Consider the following 15,773-nt stretch of genomic DNA (forward strand, 5'->3'; position numbering starts at 1 on the left):
CCCAGCATTCCTACTTAGCCGTCGCGTTTTCGCGCGCTTGAAATTTTTCACTTTTCATTAAATCACGAAAAATAGATATCGTCATTAAAAAATCCAAAAGCGTGAAATGCGTACTCCAGGAGTAATAATCTTTCGATTTAGGCAATAAAAAAATAATAGGAAAACACCTTATTGTGAAACTTGTTATACCTGATAGTGTGATGCGTAAGCGGATGTAGTGGGTGGGTAAGGGGGCACGTGTCTTGGTGAGAGAAATTAGCTACTTTTCCCCCGTTAGACCACAATTAGAAGATGCTGTCAGCATACGCGGATATAGGGGGTGGGGGGGGGGTACGGGGGCATGCGCCACCCCCCCCCAGACCCTTAAAAATGTGCAAGATTTTTAATACCTTACCATTATTATTGCATGCGTAATGTATTACGCGGTATCGTTGTGCCCCGCCCACAAAGAAATCCTGGATCCGCCCCTGGTTGCCAGTGTTTGGCAGCCTGGGGCCAGTTCAAAGAGCTAGAGTGCGTGCAAAGAAGAGCTGCCAGGTATGTGAAAGGTCGTTACGATAGTCTTGTTAGTGTAACTGACCTCTTAGATAAACTCGGATGGGAATCTCTGTCGGACTGTAGATTGAAAAATAGACTAAACCTTTTAGATAAATTCAAGAGCAGTGTCTTTTCTGACGAAGTTAACCATATCTTGCGGACGCCGACGTACTACGGAAGATCAGATCATATAAATAAAATAAGAGAGATAGATTGCAGAACAGACATATTCAGAATGTCTTTTTTTCCATGATCAATAAGAGATTATAACGGCAGCGATATAACTCATAAATAGAATGCATGACTTTTAATGTAGCCTACTAACCTTAGTAAAACTTAATGCATGTTTCTTAATTTTATTATCGTCACCCCCTGCCAAACACCCTAAAGGTGGCTCGCAGGGTATTATGTAGATGTGCCTCTTCCCCCCATCCAAACGCTTAAAAAAAGGGACGAGATTTTTTAAACGATTATCATTGCGTACATTTTGTTTTTTGTATTTCAGAGCCCCAATCATTTGAGCCCAAGTGAAGAGATTTGCCGGTCTTTTTGCTAGTCAGCACACGAGAAAATAGGTCTCGCAAGTGGGGAAGGGGTGCATGGGGTGGGGGGGGAGGGGGAGGGTGACCGTGAATGGGCTGCGAGGGCAAACAATCATTTGTGCTTGTGTATTTATTTTAATAAAGTGGTACACATACAGCAAGACTACCAATTTAAAGTGCAGTTATAACAACAAATATTAAATAAATAATTATTTATTACAAATTTAAATAAAATAAAAAAGAAAACCACAAACAATTATCCAGCTCTCTAGTAGAAAGGAAATACTCAATTGGCCGTTTTATTATAATTATACGGCCAATTGAGTATTTCCTTTCTACAGTCCCATGGCCGTAGAAGCTCAAACCTATTTTTGCAGCTATCTAGTCATTTATACGATAAATATGCTGATGCCAGGTGAGTAACATTTTTAAGTGCCATAGCAAGCAGATCAATATCACCCGGGAGAGAATTTATTAAATCCTGCTTTATGCAGAATACCATTTTTGGAAGAATTTCTTTATAAGGATTTAATTTTGGAAATCAGTTGTTTTTATTTTGTGAATTTACCATCTTTCTTATTTTTCTACTGCGTGTCGCGAAAAAAGAACACTGTCAACCCTTTTGGAGTTACAAAAGGAATCCAGCCCCTCTCTTCTTGTAAATAAGGAACGCTAAGTATTAACCCATCTATCTTCTTCCTAAATTCGCTAAATGGGTATCCGTTATAATGTGCTTCAGGCTTGTCCTTATCAGTAGTAATCAGTGGGGTAGCCAGGAGTTGTGTTCAGGTGGGGGTCCAAGACCAGAGGGGAAAATTTTTGAAAAATAGGGTACTAATGAGTAGAGGGTTTTCAACTAATTTTAACACTTTTCACGATCGAAAAAACTTCATTTCTCAAAGAAACCTTTTGTAAATTCATGATTTTTCATTATTTTGTTTTTCTTTGCAATTCAAGGTAAGTGAGCTTTTATATTTCGGGGGGGTTCGGACCCTCCCCCTCGCTACGCCACTCTTAGTGATGACTTGCATAACTAAACTATGTCAAAATACTCAAAAGAATTTCAATTTTCAAAACGCTAAGAAAACTAGCAACCATAAATTTGACACTAGTAAGTTTGAAACATTGAAATATACAATTGATGCTTACGAAGTGACTTGGAGGACCACCAGAAGAGATACCTACATCTACACACTACCCCGCAAGCCACCTAAAAGGCGTGTCAGAGGGAGTGTAAGGTAACAAGCCATCTACATATAAAAAGCAAATGCTCAAACAAGATTACGACTAGCATTTATTGAAGTCCTTTATAGTTCGGGGGAAAAACAAATTCCCATATCTATCTGTTTGGCAAAATATCTCTCTTGATTTATCGCTTCTGCCAGACCGGGAAATATAGTGGGGCTCTAAGATGATGTTCTCCCTGTCACTCCTAAATACAGTAGATTCCGTTTAATGGGTCCACCGGTTACTTGGGGCAGATCATGAAGGACAGGACCCAATAGAGGAATATCCCAAAGTATTCTCCACTTAATTGGGACAGCATGCCACTTTATTGGGCCATGAGTCGGCGACATAGACTCTATACTCGCGACGAAATTATAATTTTTTGTTTTCAGAATACTATTTTTTTATATTTTCCTCCTTTGATTTACTCTTATTCTTCACAAATGTTCCTATCCTTGCCCTATTTTGAAAGCTCTTGTTGTTATACTATCCGCAAGAGGATAGGACTTTTCTTTAATAGGACTTAGTAAAAGACATTCATTCAGCGTCGCCCAAGGCTTTGAAAAATATTTTTAACTAAATTGTTATAATTATTAAAAATGATAATAAATTGACTAAACTCGCTGTTTGTTAATAAAATTAATAGTTTGATAAACTTATGTTGCATTATAAACACTCTTTAATCTTCTTTCCATCATTTCAACGTTTGCTTATGCCCATATGCAGGATAGTTCGCCTAATTGGGGCAAAGTGCACAAGTCCCGATATGTCCCAATTAACTGGAATCTACTGTATATCTGTTCTCAATTGTTCAAGCGATCTAAGCCTAGCGCACAGCCTCCGAGTCTCTAGCAGCTCCAACCCTAATTCGCTTCACATCTGGGTAACCCTGTCTGTACGCTGGGGCGGATCGATTTCTTTCAAATCCATCTGGCCCATTGAAAAAACGTTGTGGGACTGATCAAAAATAAGGCATGAAAAATTTGGGACCTCTAAGAGAACCCCTGACCCTCACTCAAATGCCATTTATGGGGGGAGGAGTCAAAAATCAAAAAAATTAATATTTCATGATAATTTCCTATGGATTTTGACTACTTACTGCCACTAAAGCCAAAAATTTCACGCATTTTGACATATCTGCCATTCAGCCACAAAATGCCAAACTTGAGCATGTGTCCCCGAAGAAAATACTCCTGCCATCGCAGCATTGGGGACAGAAGAGCGGCAGGCTACTTCCATTCAGATTATAGACCTATCTCTTGCTGCCTTATTTTCCTTGAAAGCCAGATATGATGATGAGTCCAGCCAAATTGGGGAACAGAGATACCTGTCAATAGAATTTACAAGAAGGGAAAATGCAAAAGATAAGAGGAGGAAACTATGAGAAGATGAAAAGGTATGCAAATGACAGAAAAGGATAGAGAAAAAAATGTGTTCAGAAAGTTTTTCTCAGAACATAACTTAAAAATATTGTCTTCCATAACTACGAGTCATAACTACCATGTCTAACATAACTACTAAAAAATTAGTACGAAAACATCTGTATTGCAACAAACAATTTTAAAATTCAGCAAAATGTTTATTTCTCATATGTAAAATAATATAATTTACATGATCACAATACATCTCATTCTTCTCTCTCCAATATAAAATTGCAAATTCACGCAGGTGCTCTTATTAGGATTTGAAATATGCAATATTCTTATCATAAATGTCCTCTAAAACAGCATCCATGGATGTATCTGGGAATCGTTCCACCCAAGACTGAATGAAACCTTCTTGAGATGAGTCATAATTCTTCAACTCTACTTCTTCCCCTAAAATGAAAGAAACCAACAAATAATTAATGCACACAAAAGTATTTGAAAGTGATTTTTAACTCCAGTGGACACTAAAACACTGGTGGGCAATCTTTTCACAACTGGAAGCCATATGGATGAGCAAGTAAAGCTACAGGGTGCATTCTGAAAGTAATTCAATAATTTTTTAAAGAAATTTATTGAAGATATCTGCTCAAACACTTTAAATTATTCAAAGTACTGCCATTGGGCTCAAACATATTTTTTCCAGCAACTCTGCCATGTCAGGTAAGCGCCCAAGAAGACTTCTTCGGGGACCTCTCACAAGGTCCTCATCACTACAGATTGTCTCTCTTCTCAGGACAAAAAATGGGTTCATTTCAGAGCTGCTTTAATCTGAGGTACCTAACAGAAAGAAGTCTGCTGAGACGACTTCAGGACTATGGGGGGTTGGGGCAGTGTTTGAACCTCGTCTTTTGCCAGAGATTCACAGACTCGTATCATGTTGTTGCAAAGTGCATTGACGAGATGGATTTGCCAGGAAACAGAGATGTCTTTTCTTATCCTGAATACCCTTTTTCGAAGTTGTAGTGATCCAGAAATGGAAAATTTCCATTTCCAAATTATGCATAAATATGTTGTTGTGTGACGTCTCAGAATAGCCAGCTACGACAAACTATGCCTCGGGATTTGTACCTTTTCACTGTCAAGAATGCCTAACCTTCCTCTTCCCCTTCCTCTTTGATGAAAACATCCTGCTTCCACTTCCCTATATAATGGCATGGAGGAGATGTTATTGGCACTCACTCACTCAGTAGCTCATACTCAGTCACTGGGCACTCGTCAGTGGTCAGTCAGGAATGTAGCCATCGGTTGGAGTCGAAGTTGGAGCCGTATGGCCCGTGCAACCAAAGCACCTCGCTATCCACCCGTGCCATCACCAGCAGCTCCTCTCCTTCCTGAGACATTGGTAATATTCTAAATTTTGGCTATTCTAGATGCACAAATTCATCATTACTTTATGTATATTCATTGAATTGATTGGGATTTAAAATGGAAATAAACTTTGGGTAAAAGCTTCAACTACTTGAGTGCGATTATTCCCTTCCCAACACCAAGGGCAAGAACCCATGCAATTCAAAGCGTGCAACCCGCGACTTTTGAGGTGGCGGGCCGCACCCTTTACAAAGTCTTTCGAGCATGTTGATATAATAGGCAGCATTAACTGTCTGTCCTTGATAAAAAAATTCCTTATAGACCACTCCTTTGCTGTCTAAAAAAAACAATGAGCACTGACTTCACTTTTGATTTGTTCATTCTTGCAATTTTGGGCATTTTCCTATTCCCAGCCCTTTTTATAGGCCTTTAACCACCTCAAAACTTGTGAGTAGGACAGAGCAGAGTCCCCATAAACCTCATGAATAAATTTTTTGTCTCCTCAAAAGATTTTTACAGTTTAGCACAAAACTAACACTTTGCTCAGTTGTCAATTCAATTTTATTTGTGACACGGTCAGCACGCAGAGGTTTACAATAACTGACGTCCTGTCACTTCCACAGCTTGGATAAAACTGAGATTAGTATTGTGGTAAAGCTTAGAGTTGACCCCATCTACTCCAAGTGTTTTGATCCTACTCTGACGAATAGGAACGGCACAGGAAATTCAATTGCATTAACATCCGAACTCAACCCTCTATGTCAGATGCAAACATGAAAAAATAACAGAATTTTAGTTTTAAATCTATGTATCTCATGACTTTAAACTATTAAAATTAAAAAATAACTTTATACCATTAAAATAACTCTGCGTCCTATTTTATCCACATTTCCCATCTCCAATTTGATTCCTTTAAACATTTCATAAACTCAACTCCTCCATTGAGTTCACAAGAATGCTGTCGCATAGTTGTTTTCCAGACAACATTTCTCCTGCTGTCCTGGAGGCATCTTCAGGTCAAAGGTAACCTTCATTCAATCTCAAGATACACTAAGAACAGGAGAAGAAACACTGTCTAAAGAACAACACCTAAGCAGCAGAAATACTAAAAGTGGAATGGACCAGTCAACTACTCATCACGGAAAACTCAAAGCTAACATTTAATAAACTCGTCCAATGTGATGGCTGACAGCTCTTTTTCACAGAGCACAGTTTTCTCTTAATCAGGATGACAAATGAACCATAATTTTGCATACAATCCACTTGAATGGTGGCTGTACAGGTAAGAGCTATACAGACCAAGAAGTAGATCTGAGAAAGCCTTTTGACTGATAACAACTAGTAAAATCTGAAGCAAATTGGTGATAAGGCTGGCTATGTATTTAGTGCAGCACATGGTTTTATTTTGAATAGGATTACATAGGGACCATTAAAAAGGAAGAGGAGGAAATATTTAATTAATGCCCATGGAGAAAAATGAAAACGATTAAAAGGAGCAACCAAAAATTCTACTTGGGACATTTAAGCATAGAATAAGCACTCCTAGAAGAGAAAGGGGAAACAAGTTTGCTAAATTACGCTGACAAGTGTGAGGGAAGCCCCACAGCATTTACGTTAGACAGGAAAAGACTTATATGTACTTCATTGAAGAAAGGGGTAGTGGTTGATTGCATCATTTGGTAGCTTCTATCTTCAAAGTAAAATTTTTATATGCAATAAAGAACATCCAGATCAAGCTTTCTAATAATGATTAATTAAAAAATATCTTAATAAATTAGATTTACCAATATAAAATGTTTTAAAATCATACAAAAGCTGGAGGATGAGGGGTTCTGCAACTTATTATTTGTATTTAGAAGCAAGGTGGGGAGGCATCAAAAATTGCAAAAAATGTGCTTAGGCACATAATACTTGAACATTAAAAAAACATCACCACTGTCAAAAAACTAACTAGGTAAAGAAAATATACCAAACTCAAACCATGGCTGCACCACCTAAAGTTGATCATTTAAAAACCTAGACAGCAAATAAAAAATATAAGAAATAGAATCCAGGATTAATAATAACATGCATAAAATTAAAACAACTACAGAGTGACTTTCCACACAAAACATTATACTATACTGACAATGGTTTCAGATCAAAGCGCCCATCAAATCTTTTCAGTGGAAAGTAACAAGAGTTTTAATTTTTGGCATGGATATAGCAAATTTCCTCCATGTAAACCCCATCATTCCAATGCTAGAAATGGCATATTCAAATTTTGGAACCCCCAAATTCAGCGAATCTTGGAAATATTTGTGATACAAATAATCAAATCAATCATATCTTTTGAATCCAAATATATGCATAAAAACCAAAATCTTTAAGACATAAATTGTGTGCAAAATCCACTGAGAAAGTCATAAATTATCATTATCAAATAAGACATAAATTCAAAAGGTAAGTTTCAACCACCACAAGCGGCTTATTAAAAATATGGGAAAAACAGTATCACATTCCCAACTAGCACATTATAAGGCATTGAGATAAGGTGAAAGGTTGAAATAAGGAAGAAGCTCATCAAGTAAGCTTATTATGGGTTTCTTACAGCCGACAAACATCCAGAGTAATGGCAAAATGGATGCCAAACTTTCAGCACTTCTGTCTGATGTTGTTTTTATTCCATTGATTTAGAGTATTCATTAAGGGATTTATCTATAAGAACAATTTTTCCATTCTTGGCACTTCTATAATATAAGTAGAAATAACATCATACGACCATAATATGAAAATCATTCACATTTATGAACTGACGTAAGAAAAACACGTAATTTCACAAGAATAGCGACGTAGAATAATATAAAAATGCCAGAAGGAATCTCTAACATACACATTGTATTCATCGGCTTATCAGGCCATAATTAAAATTCATGAACGTTATACTGTGTGGATCTTGAATAATTCCAGTTTTTCATGCACATACCAGCCAAGTTTTTCTACATAATTGGATTTTAAACTGGTAACTACACCCCTATCACTTATCAGATTCCATGGTGTAGTAGTTAGCGTACAGAGCTGTAGATCCGTAGGTCATACGTTCGGTTCTCCCAAAGGTTTTTTTTTCTTTTCTTTCCGCCACAAGGATAAAGTACTTGAGACCACAGAGATTTTGTTTTGTGGTATGAAATATGTAGATCAAAAAACACAAAACCTACCTTTGACTAATGTGTTGGCTTGAACAAAAACTTTCCGAGGCTGCTTGTGGGCCATAACAATGTCCCTCCACTTTGCCCACGGGTACGGACCTTCATCCGACACTTCAGAATACTTGCCATACATTGACCTCATGCCATCAGCATCACCAATTGAGTGGTACACCTAAAACACAAACAATACCAAATAATCACTGATGAATTGTATAAGTCAGCAGGAAAAAATATCTTAAAATTAAAATTACAGTCGATTCCGTTTAATGGGTCCACCGGTTACTTGGGGCAGCCGCTTCATTGGGGCAGATCTTGAAGAACAGGACCCAATAAAGAGGAACAGAACACAGTCCTATTCTTGCCCTATTTTGAAAGCTCTTGTTGTTATACTATACGCAAGAGGATCGGACTTTTCTTTAATAGGACTCAGTAAAAGACATTCATTCGGCGTCGCCCAAGGCTGTGAAAAATATTTTTAACAAAAATGATATAATTCTTAAAAATGATAATACATTAACAAAAATCGCTGATTTATTAATCAAATTAATAGTTTAATAAACTTATGTTGCATTGTAAACATTCTTTAGTCTTCTTTCTACAATTTAAAAGTTTTTTATGCCCATCTACAGGATAGTTCGCCTAATTGGGGCAAAGTGCACAAGTCCCGATATGTCCTGATATATATATTAAACGGAATCTACTGTACTTTTAAAAACTGGAGACCAAGGGCGTACCCAGGATCAAAACTGGGGGGGGGGGGGAGTAAAGGCAAGCCATAGTTGTTCAAGTTGTAGGTAAGATTTAAGCATGGAAAAGGTGAATGAAATCAACATTTTAAGGAAACTGTAACAGCTCTTTATTATTTTTAAAACTTATTTTCTTGAAAAATTATTATCTTCCTTAAAGACATTTGCAATTTTTGTTTCTAGGGGGGCAGCTGCCCCCTCCTGCCCCTCGCTTGGTACGCCCATGCTTGAAACATGTAAAATGAACAAAGTTGGCCCTACATAACATACATCTCAGGATTCACCACAAAACCCAAATGATTTCTAAACAATTGACTCATAATTTTCAAACAGAAAAAATGAGAAAAATTTCTTCCCAGATAAGTTTTGCCATTCAATCAAAGAATATTGGGTGATTCCACGCATCACTCACTACTTTCAACAACTCGGCTGAAGCAATCAGGCCAACTAAGTCACGGTCGATAAATGAATCAGTCAGAGAGAGAGGGCTGAGTGAGCTTACTTTTGATAGCAATCTGAAATCTCAGCTCGGTTTGAGTCGTAAATGCAACAAGTTACTAATTCAACTCAGCTGTGAACTGCGATTCTACTTTGCCATATGACGGCCAATTTCTTTCTCCAAGGCACTGATTCTGTGCGGAATCATCCCTTTGGACAATGTCATTTATCTTGATTGAAATGATTTGCAACAATCACACCGAAAACTGGGCTTTCAGAAAGCTTTTGGGTAAACGAGGGGAGGGAGTTCAAGTAAGAGATATAAACATTGACAAAAAAAATTCAATGTACGAAGGGGAAGTACAAGGGTGATTTTTAAAATGCTCCGTATGAACATAACTTTGCCAGTAGATTACCTCTAAGGATGACTGTTAAATTACAAGCTGTAATTCCAAAAAAAAACCTAGATAATACTAACTAAAATTAGAAAACATCCACTTCACCCGATCCAAAGGTACATATTTTTTCTCACCTGAAGTTTCAGAAGAAGATTCCCAACCGCTTTCTTTCCCACTGTCCTCAACTTGGAGCGGTCGACAGTCAAGAGTAGATTGGTGCCATTTTCTGTCTCTTCTATCTTGATCAGGCCCTCCCCCTCCTCAATAAGAGCCCTTAGAATCACAAAACGGGCTTGAGAATGAGCCTGCAAAAATAATATTCATAACCACCCATGTACTCATAAAAATAACAAAATGATACTCTATTAAACACATTATTTAGGTTGTTTGGTTACATAGTTTCTTGAGCTCAGAATTAGAACAAAGCCAACAAGAATCGTGCCAAAAGAATTTGATGTAAAACCCAATTTGAAAACTTTTCTAGAGCACAATTTCAATTACATACATGCTTTAAACAGTGCTGGTAAGGATTCCATTGGTAATGAGATAATTTGGTGTGCTGTTTTAGGCAGTTTCATAAAGCCCTAATGAAGATAAATAAAAGCTTTAGAAAACCTTTCCATGAAAATAAAACGATAAAGAACTGGAACCACGGAGTAGTGCAATTGAAACCAAAAAAAAAGGGGATTATCATAGAATATAAGGATAAGAGCTCTATGGCCTTGAGCAGGAATTGTAAGATGAAGTGCTTCAACAGCTGTGACGTATTCTACTTGTCCATTATGGGTATTACTGTATTGCTTTGCGGATATGGACCAAAAACTGTAGGGACCGGGGCATTTTTAGCCTGTCTTCGTGTGTACATGCATGCAAGTGCCAAGGTTTGCCAGTGGAGAGGCTGTTTGGTCCGTGCTGTTTTTAGCCCATCCCTGCAAACCTATACAGTAATACCTGGGTCAATGTAAAACAGACAAGTAGAATACGTTACAAATGTTGGAGCACTTCATCTTAATAGGGTATGGCTAAAATTGGGCAATCATATATATACCGAAGTACATTACTTTTATATATACTATTCTATTATGAAATTTAAAGTAAATATACTTTTAATTTCATTATCTAACCAATCTGGATCAGTGGCGCAGCAAGGGAAGGGCAGCAGCAAGTTTTGGGGGATAAACCCCCCCCCCAGAGCTCAGAGAAATTTTTAAGTTTAATCCATTTTACTTAATTTGATTGATATTACTTACAGAATAGTGTCATTATTAATCAAATATCCCTTAGAAAACCGTACAACTCACCACTTTCAACCATTTATCTTAAAATTCCGCAAATTATTGATCTCGCACCTACCGCTTATCCTGGTGGGTATACCATACCCCCACACGTCCCGGAATAAGTTACACCTAAACCCCCCCCCCCCCAGCCTTAAACCCTAGCTGCACCCCTGATCTGGATGACTGTTAATAAAATCTGAATTATTTTCAAATTCAACTAAACTCTAAAATTCAAAAGTGAGTTCATAGAATGTTAATCTGAATGTCTAACCTGCATCCATGACTTGGTCTCTGGTTGATACATTTCCAAAGTTTTTCCCATTCCTGTCCAAATTAAGCTCAGCCAATTCACATACATCACATCCTCTGCCGCGTCACCTTCAAAACCAAATATCCTGAAAAAAAGAGAAATGAGAGCATATTTCAATTAGTTAGATATTATACAAACATAATAAAACCCCTCTGTAACACACCTACATGCAAAAACATTTTACATTAACCACCTCATAATAAAAGTCATGGTCCCAGGCCATTCCTACACATGGAGGAAAAAAAACCTAAAATTCTCCTCTACAAGTACAAAATCTCTCAATAATAGAGTCCACACATGAACTCCAATTAGGAAAGCTGCCTCTGGTGAAAATTTTCAATTAGGAAAAAACTTCCCCACGAGTTAATGAGCAATTTTGCTTCCAAACTCCACATTATCTCAGGAGTTTCATTTTATGTGACCAGAAACCTTGCTTTCACACACCATTATTAAAATATTAAGTATCCATTTTCACTGAATTGGATAGCAAATATTGAAATCAGAAAAATACAATCTTCATGTCATACCTTCGTACAATTACACCCATGTCTCGTATAGCGCAAGGGATGCGTTCCTTGGGGTCTTTGCGCTATACGAATTTGCGTTATACGAGAGCGTTTTAACATAGGGAAGATAGGGATGCGTTCCTGGTAGCATAGGTCTTGGGTATTGAATTTCCTCTAAACATCTATATTCCCATAAAAAGCCTTAGAAAACATTATTTCTATAAATATTTATAGTTAAAAACATCTTTAAAGATAGTATTCACGCATTCAAAGACTTTTATTCACGTTAAAAAAAATTCTTACGTGCTTTCGAAATTCCGTCCTGTCGTGCGGGTGGGCTAACATCTGCTATCTCAGGGGATCGTAATGCGTTGCCGGCAGTTGATGATTTTTCAAACTAGTCTAAAAACAACTATTGTGTCACCCAGGCCCTTTTGTCGCTCATCGAAATGACAGGCAAATGCTACTTTGAATGCCATTTCATAGCTAGCGGAGTTTATGAATGATAAATCATTTTAATTTGAAGTCCTCCGAGTCATTAGCAGCTACGTGAAACGGTCTTTAAATGCCTTGAAACCTGACCCAGGTTTTCCTTCCCTGAAAATGAATGAACGAGAATGCATTCTTTTCCAAAAGAATATCGTGTCATCTACACTAAAAACTAGTTGAGGGGGAAAGGAGCCACTTTCAATAACAGCTTGGAGTTCATCAGAAAATGTTGTGGTGGCTGCGCTATCAACACTTGCAGATTCACCAGCTGATATCGCCGCACTGAAAATACCTGCTTGCCGTTTAAATTCTGGAACCAACCATGTCTCGGAGCGATTACCACTCTCGTCTTTTTGTACTGATTCACCATGAACTTTCCGTATGTGTAGACCGCTTGGTTGAAGTTGGTGCGGCTGAGGTCACTGATATTTTAGCTTCGTCTTTATTCAGAATAAGGCATCGTGAGTTTAAACTTCCGCGCAATATCGCTTTGACGCTCTCCATTTTCAAAGCAATTGACCTCTCTCAAGTCCTCTTCTAGGTTAATGGTTTTTCTTGATAAATTCTTGATTTTTCTACACGCATTCCTATTTTTTGCCATATTCTCTTGGTTTTTACCCTGTATGGCTCTATCTAAATCACCTTCTTCTGCTGAACTTTATTCCTGAGACGCAGAAGGGCTATGACTGCGGGGAGGGAACGAAGCCATTGTGTTTAAGACTCTATAGCGGACCCTTTTATGTGTTGATCCGCTCCTTGAATACCGATGACCTTGAAGGCTTTAGCGTAGACTCTACCTGGAAGTCAATCGCCCGGTAACCTACGACGGCAAAAATACGTCTCAAACCGTATTGCTGAAAAAAAACTCATTTCCACTAGCCCCACGCTTAATTAACGATCTAAATTATTTATTATCATTCTGTTAAGGAGACGAGATAAATCTTCGGTAGGCCGGCTATCTAGACCCAATGACGAGTAATACTTTTGGCAATTGCGCAGCAATGAATTTCGATTAATATATAAACAAAAAAGAAGATTTGAGGCAAGAAATAATATTAATATGCGTAAATTGATAGAAATTTCGTGTGTACTTAGCGCAAGTCACGTTTTATCACGAGAGCGTTTAAGATTTTTGATTAGGCTACACTGCGTTGCAATGTTTCCCCGAGGGACGAATTTGCGCTATATCGAAATTGCGCTAATCGAAATTGCGCTATACGAGACATGGGTGTACCATGGAAATGAAAGATCCTAAACAGGGTAATATGTAGTCTTAACGATGGACTGGAAAATTTAATGTCCATGCCTCGATCATTAGTTCTTGGGAATTTTTCTCATAGCAATTACAATTAATACGTACAATCCTCTCTCTACAAATTGGTACACATAGTTTTAGTAGTGTTTATACAAGTTAGCCAATCTGTACCAACCTGAGTTTTTCTCATCAAATTGCTACACCACTGTAAGCACACACTAGAAAAAACCAAAATTTAATTGACCAATGAAATTGTTTCAGGGTTGACTTGATGGGAGTTTTATCTATCCATGATAAAAACAACAAATGGTGATTTCCATGCTTTGATTCAAAACTCAACAACAAACCACGGTTTATACATACTATTTTTATTTCAACACACAATTATACCCTGAAAATTGTGGCGTTACGCTGACAAAATCTGGTCAATTTTTAACGTAAGCCCAGACACACGGAACTCCTTTCATCTGCTGTGGATCAGCAGAGGGAAAGACTCCACAGAGACAAGAATAATAACGAACAAGAGAACAATTACAACACAAGTACATGTCAACTTCATTTAACTAGTATTTGATGCATAAATATTTGAAATTTAATAGACATGCCAGTTATAATAAGTATTTCAGTAATGGCAATCAACAACTAATAGAGGTGTGCGAGTACTTAAAAATCCGAGTCGCGTTGAATATTTGGTACTCTACTCAAGTGTTTCGAGTAGTATTACGAATGTCGAGTCGAGTCAAGTAGTTTCAGCTACAGAGTTGTCGAGGCCAATACGTCCAGCAATCTGCTGATAAGAAGCACTACATTAAAACTAGGGATGAGTCGATTCCACTTTTTTTCGATTCCGATTCCAATTTCGATTCCTTCAAATCGATTCCCGATTCTCGATTCCGATTCCATCGATTCTCATTCCTTCTAACAGGTGGGATTTTGATGTATCTGTAGTATTGCTGTAATTTAAATTTAATAATTGAAAGGAATAAAATAACTAGGGATGGACGGATCCAGGATTTTTGGAGCCTGATCTTTCGAATAGGATATTTTCGATTCAAAATGCATTTTCCAATTCCTGCCATTAAACAAAGTCATTATTCAAGTTTATTCTGGGTACATACAATCAATCGAATGCTTGTTAGATTTTCATACACATTTTAATATTTTTATAAATTAAAAATTATTTTATGGGCTTTCAAGTTGTTTTTTTAAAAACATCTGTACATACTCAGGGCCTAAACTGTTACACTTGGGTTTGGAAATGAAAATAGAAAAAATCTTAGGATGAACCACTGACCAGTGGCGTAGTGAGAGGACCCCCCCAAAATATAAAAATACTATTACTTTCCTTCATAAAAGGAAACAAAATATTTAAAAATCATGAATTTACAAAATTGAAATATGAAAAAATGAATCTTTGGAAAATGAAGTTTTTTCTATTACTATGGGTGTTAAAATTAGTTTGAAACCCTCTCCTTTGTACCCTGATGTTTAAAAATTTCCCCCCTGGTTTTGGACCCCCCCTTAACAAAATTCCTGACTACCCCCTGCCATCGACTGAATTCAAATTTTCCTCACGCACGTTTCCCCCGAATTTTACTTTCTTATCGCATACGGACTTGTGTTTCACCCGAAAATGTTTCAGTATGGTGAGGTGGATTTAGCATATCCTCGCGATAATTTACGCCACAGTGCATGCACACAGCATTCATTGGTTCTCCTTATCTCAATGGAAATGTTTATACACAATGAAAGACATTTTTATCGGTGTATCATTAAATTGATTTGCAACTGCACAATTAGCAACACAATTAACAGTATTTAAAACGGCATTAACGTCACGTGCGATGAGGTGCTCAACCGCTCAGCATGAGGAAGAAGTGGGCAGCAGAAGCACGTAAAGGAGAGGTGGAGGGGAAGGAGCAGTGGCGTAGCCAGGAATTTCGTTCGGGGGGGTTCCAAAACCAGGGGGGAAACTTTTTGAAGAAACCGGGCACTAAATAATGGGTTTTTAAACTAATTTTAACACTTTTTATAATCGAAAAAACTTAATTTGTTAAAGAAAAATTTTGTAAATTCCTGATTTTTCAATATTTTTTTTCTGTGAAGGACAATAATTGTGTTTTTA

General features: G+C 37.4%; 1 protein-coding gene across 2 annotated transcripts in view; it reads right to left on the reverse strand.

The window, feature by feature from the left end:
* Nucleotides 1–3,864: 3,864 nt before the first annotated feature.
* The window catches only part of LOC124167895 (dipeptidyl peptidase 3), a 52,033-nt gene continuing 40,124 nt past the window's right edge, over nt 3,865–15,773 (reverse strand). For both annotated transcript variants that reach the window (XM_046545953.1, XM_046545955.1), the window contains 4 exons: nt 11,360–11,483; nt 9,946–10,116; nt 8,239–8,401; nt 3,865–4,123 (listed from right to left, as the gene is read on the reverse strand). In XM_046545953.1, the coding sequence (XP_046401909.1) occupies nt 3,984–4,123; nt 8,239–8,401; nt 9,946–10,116; nt 11,360–11,483 (598 nt within the window). In that variant the 3' untranslated portion in view covers nt 3,865–3,983. The remainder of the gene's footprint in view (nt 4,124–8,238; nt 8,402–9,945; nt 10,117–11,359; nt 11,484–15,773) is intronic.

The sequence above is a fragment of the Ischnura elegans genome, chromosome 11, assembly GCF_921293095.1.
Source record: "Ischnura elegans chromosome 11, ioIscEleg1.1, whole genome shotgun sequence".
NCBI lineage: Eukaryota > Metazoa > Arthropoda > Insecta > Odonata > Coenagrionidae > Ischnura > Ischnura elegans.